This window comes from Chiloscyllium punctatum, chromosome 10, assembly GCF_047496795.1.
Source record: "Chiloscyllium punctatum isolate Juve2018m chromosome 10, sChiPun1.3, whole genome shotgun sequence".
In the NCBI taxonomy this organism is placed as follows: domain Eukaryota; kingdom Metazoa; phylum Chordata; class Chondrichthyes; order Orectolobiformes; family Hemiscylliidae; genus Chiloscyllium; species Chiloscyllium punctatum.
Window position 1 is genome coordinate 60,820,520 of NC_092748.1, and position 10,328 is coordinate 60,830,847.

Genomic DNA, 10,328 nt, shown 5'->3' on the forward strand with positions numbered 1-10,328 from the left:
CTGCACCACCACCGCTGGAACACAAGTCACTAATCTTCAAGGCCATCTAGCCTCCGTAGAGACACCCGTGCCGCTAAGAGTCCAACACTGCTGACGTCACTAACACTGTTGGGTACTAGACCAGCTCAAACTCTACTCCACCACTACCATAAGTCTGCTTCGGGCCCACCTCACCAATGCAGTCACTGCTGATGTCATCAGGTCTTGTACTGGGCCCAAACCCACTTCCTGGAATCTATGCTGGATAGAGATGCCATCAGGAACCCAAACACGCCTCTGCTGCAGCAGCCATGAGTCAGAGCTAGGACTGCCTCAACAATGCAGAAGCCAGCAGGAACCCAAACACACCCCTGACACTGCAGCCACGAGTTTGTGCTGCTGGGCCCACTCGCCACCGCGACAAAGCTCTTCACCAAGAGGTAAGTAATATGAAAGAAAAAGAGAGAAAATACAAAGAATCAAAAAGCAAGTGGTGCAGACAAGCCCCAGGCTCAGAAGCCCTACTCCTCTGCCATCTTACTGGATGCTGTAGGAAATCTTGGATGGGGGTCTCTAGAATGTTCAACATTCCAATATTGAAGTATGATCAGTTTATACTCCTAAAGCAGTTCAGATCATGGTTAAATAATTATAAACTAGAATGCTTTCAATTTTTCCATATATTGCAGTTTATTATGAGAGCAACATTGGCAGTCCCTTGCAGACAAAGAGGACTCTTTTCCACTCTCAGGGTGAGTCCATAGTTAGCTGTACAGACTGATGCAGCTTCCCCAAACTCTGTTACACTGGGACAGAAAGGGGCTGAGGAAAGGGGCAGGTGGGAGTTTGGTGCATCAGGGCGCTCCTTATGCTATATTTGTCTGGCTTCTACTTTTTCCCAACAGCAAGTCGAGGTGCTCGACATCTTCCCAGATGCTCCTCCTCCACTTTGGATCGTCTTGGGTCACTGATTCGCATGTGTCTGTATCTGAGGCCTTGAGGGTATCACTTCCTCTGTCCACTTGGGGCTTGCCTGCCATTTCGAAGCTGGGAGTACAGCAACTGCTTGGGGTCTCATGTTGGTCATGTCGACTACATCCCCAGCCCATTGTAGGCCATCAAGAGTGGCCAGTGTCTTCAATGCTGGGGATGGTAGCCTGATTGAGGAGGCTGGTGCTACTGCATCTTTCTTCCCAATGGATCTGCAGGATCTTGCAGTGGCAGTTGGTAGATTAGATTAGATTACCTACAGTGTGAAAACAGGCCCGTTGCCCAACAAGTCCACACTGACCCTCCGAAGAGTAACCCATGCTCCTCTGACTACTGCTCCAGCGCCTTGAGGTGTCTGCTGCAGACAGTCCACATCTCAGAGCCATATAGAAAGATGGGAAACATCCATAGCTCTGTAAATCACGATCTTGGTATTGGATCTGATGTTGTTGTCCTCTAACACATTTTTCTTCAGGCAACCGAAGGCTCCGATATCACACTGGAGGCGGTGCTGGATCTCTTCATCAATAGTCACTTTAGCCAACAGGACACTTCCAAGGTATTGGAAGTGGTCAATGTTTTCTAAGGCCTTACCATGGACCTTGATGATTAGGGGCTCACACCACAATGCCAGGCCAGGTTGGTTGAGGACCTTCATCTCGTGAATGTTAAGTCACACTGCAGCTCGACGACATGGTTTGGGTGACTTTAGATGTGGTTTGAAGGTGCCAGAGGTTGAATAATTTCCTGCTGGTTCTGTAAGTTAGCTCCACTCCAGCAGGGAGCTTGCCAGCGGTGTGGTGAAGCACTGTAGCATGGTAGATCGAGAACAGTGTTGGGGTGATGATGCAACCCTGCTTGACACCAGGCTAAACAGGGGATGAGTCGATGGTGGAGCCATTTGTCATTGCCACAATGTCTATGCTGTTGTGGAGCAGGAAAGGATAGAGACAAACTTCATGACATAACTATAGCAGAGAAAGATGCTCAATAATGCTTCCCAATTGATGGTGTCCAAGGTCTTCGCAAGGTCGAAGGTGGCCATGTACAAGGGTAGGCTCTTTTCACTGCATTTCCCCTGCAGCTGCTGCATAGCAAAGACCATGTCCATTGGTGTCCCTGTATGGCCGAAAGCCACACTGCAATTCCAGGACTTCCTCAGCCACAAAGAGGTAGTGGTTGAGGAGGACCTTAGTAATTACTTTTCCAATAGTCTAAAGCAAGGACATTTCAAAAAAAAAGAAAAGTCTGATGGTGGTAACTAACGTAACAACATAGCTCTACAGAGCAATCCAAGCACTGAATCAAGGGTAGAGACAAAGTTAATGTTCATCCAAAAGACAGCGCCTCTAAAGTGCAGCATTTCCTTATTGCAACAATGTAACAGGCTTAATTTGCTCAAGCCTGAGGTGAGATTTCTATCATAGCTTTTTCAGAGAATCATAGAATCCTTTCTACTTAAGGAACAAGTGTATTACCACTGGGTCACTACTAATGTAGTGTGAGACCAAACAGCTCATTTGGTGACATCATGCACAAAGTCCATACTTATACACAATCACAGTTGAGGGATGCTTCTGGAAATTAATGTCCCCTTTCTTCCAGAAAGTCCTTCTGCCATTATTTTAGTTTTCCAGAAATCTCTTGAAATCTATTTAGCAAGGATGGCAAGAAAGGAAACAAATTATGCACTATTACACATACAGACAAATCTTTCAGAAGTCTTAATTATACCTTCCCAACACAAATGCAAGTTAATGGAACAGTCACTGTTCTATTAAATAATCATATATCCAGTTCAGCAGCTGTACCAGAAGAGTTTATGTCAGTCATAAATGACGAACATATTTCTGGCTCCCTTTTGTTGGTCCTGCAGTTTGTCATCATGAGAAGCCATGTACGTACTTCATAGTCACCTGAAGTACAATTTTCTTGCAAGTCTTTTCTGGTTAGTGATGTAAAAAGAAATGAATGGGAGCCAAATTATGCTTTCATTCACCTCCTACACTACTCTAAATAAAGAATATTTTACACTAGAAGGAAACATTTCTTTTTGAAATCAGAGTCATAGGACACAGTAACAGATCCATTGGTCAAACTCATTAATGCCAATCAGACACAAAGACCAAGTGAGAACACCAACTTAATTTGGAAGCCAAAACACAGGTACAAAGTGGAGATAACCTGAAGGAAACAGATATTCTAGAATAGTGAACACAATATCCAATTCCTTATGAGAGCAGCACTCAAGGTTTGGGCAATTATTTCAGTTGGCCCCCTCGGGATAGCTGAACAGGACTAGAATACCTTGACTGGATTGCGAACCACAATGACAAAAATCACAAATAAAAAACAAAGTAGATATCAGAAAATAGGAGGTATGTCAAATTTATGGTTGATTTAGTCCAAAGACATTGGTTTTCCCTCAGTTCAGAACTTCAGAATCTTTGGCACTATTATCTCAACTAGATTAATACTTTCAATGACTTTACCACAAATGTATTGGCAAGGTTTAAAAATGCTCGGTTTCAATTTTGAGTAGGAATCACAAACCAGGATTCATTTCTCCAATGCCTTTTGTTGCATTGTTCAATATAAAACAAAACTAAAACAAAATCCACCATTAAAAATTCAAACAGCTCAAATCAGTTCTGACAACATTTGAATTGAAACATTAACCTACCTGTCTTTCAACAATGTACATTTATATAGCTCCTTTAATGCAATAAATATCCTAATGCATTGCACAACTGCACTAGGAAACAAAATATCATAACCAGCTTAGGCAAAATAGGTGGTTTTTCAGAGTGTCTTAAAGAAGAAATGGAGGTGGGTAAGTTTAGAGAAAGTATATCAGAGCCTTACCAACTGAAGTCATGGCTGCTAATGTAAGACTAATTAAGAATCAAGAATACACCAGAAACCAGAATTAGAGGAGCATAGATTATTGGAGGATTGAAAGTCTGAAGGAGATTACAAAGATAGGGAAGAGCAAGGTCATTAGAGAGATTTGAAAACAGTGATGAAAGTATTAAAATCCAGACTAGAACACAACACAGGTCACTGCAATAAGGGAATTGAATCAGTGCATATGAAAGCAGAGGTTTTGATGACCTTAACATTTACTGGGTGTAGAATGCAAGAAGCCAGCCATAGGCATGTCAGAAAAAGTACAACATTGACTGTGCAAAGGCATGAATGAGGGTTTCAGCAGATGTTATGCAGGTAAAAATAGGCAGCCTTAGTGATGGCAGGAATAAGGTCAGCAGCTGATCACCCATTAAATGTTTATGAATGGGCTGGCTTAATCTCAGACCACTGACAGGGAGAAGGATGGAATTGGTAACCAAGGACAAATCTGGTACAGCGATCAAAAATGACGGATTCAATCTTCCCAATATTTAATTTGGAGAAAGTTCCGTTCATCCAGTTCTGGATGTTAGCAAGCAGTCTGATGGCTTACTTAGAATGGAGACATCAAGTGGTGATGACAACAGTGGTGCAAAAGAGCCGGATGTCGTCAGCATATGCACAAACTAACACTGCTATCTAATGATACCATTGAGGGCAGCAAGCAGATGAGAAACAGGTATCAATTAAAAAGGATTGGCTGTGGACTCCTAACATTTGCTTTATTTTGGCTTAAATTTCTCCATTTTTTCAAACCCTTGACTTTTGGTTGATTAAAAATCAACGTAGAAAGCATGATCATAGAATTAAAGTTAGGGTTCATCTGAAGATGGTAAAAGACATGTAGGATAGCTGTGAAAGATGTTGGCAAAAATTTTTGTTTAACTAGTTAGCAAACATGACATCATTAGCTAAATGAATTAGTTTTAACAAGATTAAAGTTTATTGACTTCATATTGGAGATGTTTGACCCACAGAGAAATGTGCAAACAGTAATGAATATGCAGTTGGATTTCTGGAGTCAAAATACAAACAAGTCTGGAGATTCATCAAAATAATAAATTATAGAAGAAATTGATTAATAAACACATATGAGCTAACTAAGACTGTTACTAGATTTACAAATTAACAAATGACTTCCACCATGTTTAGGTGAACAATCCTTTATGCACATTTCGTTGCACTAAAATGCAACATTATATATTTGCAAAATATTATACAAAATCACATGTTGCTGCAGATCAAGAATAAAGTATTCTTGAAAGCGTGGAAACGTGCAGTCTTTGGATAAGAGACTAAAAAGTACACAGATTACACAATTTCTATACCGAACCATAGAAATTAAATCAAGTGGCTGAAAATATAGTCACGTAGACTCTGAAAACCAACTTCATAAAAACTTAAGATTTTAGTTTCATAAGAAATTGTCATGGCCTTGTCAAAGTAATAAGTAGAATTAAGGCAATTACTTTTTAATCCTTCACTAAGAACCAACAGTAATTGCATGTATTTTATTCTATATATGTTCTAAAGTCCATTAACTGCATGTTGGCCAGGTGAAAAGCCTTGGTTTGGGTTGCACCACCTTGAACAAAATAACAAGTGTAGGTAATTGAACTCCTCCAGGCCTGCTTTACCAGTCGATATTGTAGGTTACATCTATCTCCACACCATTTGCCCACACTGCTGAACGTCAATAGTACCTAGAAATTCATTATGTTTCAAACATATTCATTCAATGACTGTGCTTCCTACCCTGCTAGGATAAAAAAAGTTCCAAAGAATCCTACCCTCTGAGTGAAGAAATTTCTAGAGTCAATGATGAATGGATTGCCCCTTATTCTGACAATGTATCCCCCGTTTCCAGAGCCCCCTGATCCCTACTGCATTGCAAATGGCAAGTGCACCCTTTTATAGGAAAAGGAACCAAAACTGCACCAATTCCAGGCACAGTCTCACTAAAGATGTAGCACACTTTAAGTAAAACATCTTTACTCCTGTATTCAAACACTCTTGCAATAAAGACCAACATACCAGGTACCTTGCTGCACCTGCATATCTTTATCACTTACAAGCAAGGACATCTAGATGAATATTTTACTTAACAGCATTCAACTGTGCACAGAACAAAGTACAAACCCCAACTGATTTTCTATTGCACCTCCACCATCCTTGAAGTAGCTACAGTATACTGCTCTCACAATTTGGCTATTCAAAGTATAAGAGCATTAAATTCCTTTACTTTATTTGTATAATTTCTAGTTTAGATAATTTTGTTGGTTATAACTTGAATCATAATCATATTGAATCCACAAACAATACAGTACCAAAACAAGCCCCTTTCTCACACATCTCATTCAAGAAATTTAAAAAATTTCAGTCTTCTGCATGTTCTGAATCAGCAACGACTGAGTAAAGATTAACAGCAATATCAGGTACTGAACTGTCCTTTACAATTAGCATGGAAACACACAGGCTTGAGCAAGTAAGCTAACAGGTATTCAACAAGCAAAGTTGTCCTGAAATATTCAATTCTTGGATCAAAATTACAAATAACATCAAATGGTACAGGAGAAAAAAAAAACAATCAAGGACATGTCTTCAGATACTCTGACAAAGTCAACTGCACAACAAACATGCAGTTTAAAACAAAAGACTGAAAAGTAATGTAAAACAAGACACAACCAACTTCGCTTAAATGTCACGTTAGGTCTGACATCAGATCCCCTCTATCTTTATAAATGCAGCAGTGCAAAGTAAAATACTTCTGCACCAATGCTGCAGCTATAGTGTAAAAAGTCCCTATAATAGATCAATGTCTTCCACAGGTCTCATTTCACAAAATACAAAGATGACCCAGCAATGGAACATAAAATGCATTTTATGCAAAGAATGCAAATGTAAATCAACCTGTTTAAATAGGCTACTTTATATTATTCATAAACATTACTTAACATAACTAAAATTTCTGGAAATCAATGAAAACAGATCAACTGTGCAAAATACACTGCAATATTGTCAGAACACATCTGGATACCTGCATAAAGAAATGAAATAGGCTTCTTTTTCCAGGCCTCTTCATTTTCCTGCTCCCTTATACATATTTAAGTTTACTTTTTCTTAAATTATCATATCACCAAGAAAAAAAGTGAATTACTATACAACTCATATTCCATTTTCAAATGAAGAGCCATCCCATTATGGGATATTAATTGCAACTCATCAAATGGGAGTTCTATTGGGTTCTAAAATTTTGTCTATTTTCTTTGACTACTCCAATTCTTCTTGAGAAAGAGTATGTTCAGAAGTTGTTACAAATCACCAGTGACAAACATTAAACTAACAAAGCCTTTGCAGAAATAACCAGAGGTACTATTGCTTATTTGCAGATAAAAGAATTTCAATTTGGAATATCAATTACATCATAAAACATTTGTTCTTGGAACTATTATTATAATCAAAAGCAGCAAATTGAGAACTTATTCAATGTAGGAACTACAGTGATTTGATTATTGGTAAAACTCAAGTACTTAAAAGCAATTCACTAACTTAGTGGGATTCTGTACTTTAAAGTTTACTTGTATTACACTAACATTTGTCTGAATATATTATGGGTGGATTGCATAAAGATAATCCAGATAATAAGTGTGCTCTGATAATGAAATAAACTGAAGAACAAATGAATAGCAAAATGTCATTTTTGCCTCATTGATATTGCGTAAAATGATCCACTTTAACATGTTTACTGATTATCGGCATTCATTTCTCAGTGTGGAAAATTGCTTTGCAAAATATTTTCATGCAGCATTGAAACTTATTAAAATATTTCAATGAAAATAAACGGCATACTTTGCTCTCAACTACACAACTGGCATCTATGGTTCAACATTAGCAGTTGGCATTATTCTAGGAAAATAATTGCTCTGTCCACTTTTGTTAAGTAATTGTTTCCTTCCAAGTTATCTGAATATTAATATTTTGTAATGATATGAATATATGTTACACACAGATGACCATCATTATGAAAAAGCTTAATTCCATTATGAAAAAGCTTAATGTCAACAAACAAAATCCATACTACCAGGAGAATTGAAAATTGTTTTTCTAGATCTATAATAGTTTTCTAACAATTTTTCAGAAATATACAAAAAAATTGTGACGACTCAGCAGTTGCAACCTTTCAAGCAGTAAAAGATTGTCAATTAGCATACCATGTAATATTTTTAAATGTAATGCACTAGCCAAAACATTTAATAATCCATGTACTTTCTAACTAGCAGTCAAAAAAAACCTACATATTGGGATTTCACCTGTGGCTGTTACACAAATTTTAATTACTTCATTCCTTTACAGAAAACTATTGTTCTAATATTTTTTGCAAACCCAAAATCACTATAAAAAGAGGTGCTTTACTAAGAAATGAGCCAGGGTTTGATCAAATTGTTAAGTTTTTTTATAGATTAATTGGTGGGCCCAGTTACAATAGTGATGATCTGAAAATGTGGTGACTAAGTTTAAATAAAATTTAGAGACTAATAGGTTTCGAAACCCTCTGCTTCAGATGGTGGGAAGGATGGCTGCAGTTGCCAAAAAGACGAGATCTCTTTGATCTGACAATCCAAAACCTCCCCACGCTTTGCTGCGTTGTGCTTGCCATACTGTTTAATACCTTCCACTTACTGTGAAAAAAATCTCATCAGTGACTGGCATTGCCAAAAATGGCAATGGAGATCTGCCCGCTGGTTACGTTTTCAGAAACAATTTACTTAACCTCTCAGTATCATGTTGCAAATCAATATGTCAACCGCCAAAACTCGCTCAGAAATAAGATCATGGACTCCCCAAGTCAGGCTCTGACCCTCATCATCATCTCTCGCTAAGGGGAGGGCAACATACAATGGAGTAAACATAACACGTTACAGCTCCAAATACAACACCAGCTCCACTTTTTTGTCACTTCATCACCAAAAAGGTTCTTGGGAGCCTGACGAATTTTTTTTTTAATGATACGTTGCGAAGCGGTACACAGCCTAAATAAAGTCTGCCTGAGATGCCGCCTGAGGGTTTCTGGCGTGTGCACCAACCATTAGACACCTCATCTCATGTTAATGTTACCCAGGGCCTCGGAGCAACCCGCCTGGGACCCGGTGTGTGCCATCGCTTCACAAACAGTAGAGCAGGAGGGAGGGGGCAAACGAAAAGAAGAAAGACACACACACACAAAAAAAACATCTGAAGAGAGGGGGGTCAGAAAGGAGGGGCGAGAGATGAAGCGGAGTGAGTAAATTACCTTCTTTAGCCTTTACAGGTGCCGTGTTAGTCTGCAAAGCTCCCGGCGTTGGGGACGTGGAGAACTGGGACCAAGATGGCGTCCCCTCCAAACTTCCACCACTTCCACTGTTACTTTGGACACTCATCAAGCTACTTTGAGACAAAAAAAAAACACACACACATACACAAGTGTCAGCAACGACACATCACCCCCCTCCCCTCCCCTCAGGGGAAAAAATAATTACCCTCAGCCAGCAGCAAACTGAAACCGACCACACGCCCGACGAGAAAGTGGTTGATAATTTTTTTTTGTTGTGTTTTTTTTTAAACAAAAGCCCAGTCTCCTTACCCACCCTCAAGATTCAGATGTAAATGTATGTTTCCACCACCACCCCCCCCTTCCCCACATCCCCGTGACAAACGTTCACACACCTCTGCAGTGCGTCTTCAAGTGGCCCCGTCACCTTCGCATCAGTTAAGCGTCACGCATCGTTTGTGCAAATACTATCGCGAGGTTCGTGCACCTCAGCGGAGAGAATAAAATGGCAAAAAGCCACAATAATAAATAATAATAATAATAAATAATAATAACAATGATGGTGGTGGTGATATAGCGGCGGGAACCCGGGCTGTTGGCCTACAGCTACTCCCCCCTGGGGTCAATGACTCCGGCGAGCTTGACTTTAAACTTTGGGAGTAAATGAGTGAAACCCCCGGCTCTGGCCCAGGGACAGCTCGCTCTCTCTCTTTCTTTCTCTCTCTTTCTTTCTTTTCTCTCTAAGATGCTGCTGCTGTTTAAGGAAACTTCTCCCTCATTGTCTCCCTGATCATCAATAACTCTTCACACATTGAAATGAAGCTTCTCTTTAAAAGGGGAGGGGGGGGTAATATGGGGGGGGGAAGGTTTCGGCTTTCACTCCGCAAACTATTTTTTTTTGCGACAGTGTCGCACCAAATTCCTTTACAAGAGGGAGAGGGGGAAAAAGAGAAAATAATGAAACTAAAGTAAGTCAGCTGCCCCGCCCACAGCTGGATGTCATGACGTGAACCTGGACAACTCTAGTGGAGTGTGCAGCGCATCACAGGGATGTGTAATCTATTGGAAATACATCCACGGTTAATTTCATTTCTTTGTGGGTTGAAGTGTGAATTTATAGTAATCCCAAATTTTTTTAACA

The 10,328-nt window shown here is 39.6% G+C and overlaps 1 protein-coding gene across 4 annotated transcripts in view; it reads right to left on the minus strand.

Moving 5' to 3' along the window:
* The window catches only part of LOC140482220 (serine/threonine-protein kinase tousled-like 1), a 142,258-nt gene extending 132,227 nt beyond the window's left edge, over positions 1–10,031 (minus strand). The window contains exons 1-2 of one of the 4 annotated variants that reach the window (XM_072579319.1): positions 9,583–10,031; positions 9,170–9,303 (exon numbers count right to left, since the gene is read on the minus strand). In XM_072579319.1, coding sequence (XP_072435420.1) covers positions 9,170–9,296 — 127 coding nt within the window. In that variant the 5' untranslated portion in view covers positions 9,297–9,303; positions 9,583–10,031. Of the gene's footprint in view, positions 1–9,169; positions 9,304–9,395; positions 9,414–9,582 lie in introns of those variants that run through there. The other 3 variants (XM_072579317.1, XM_072579316.1, XM_072579318.1) reach the window with 3 other exon arrangements.
* Positions 10,032–10,328: the final 297 nt, after the last annotated feature.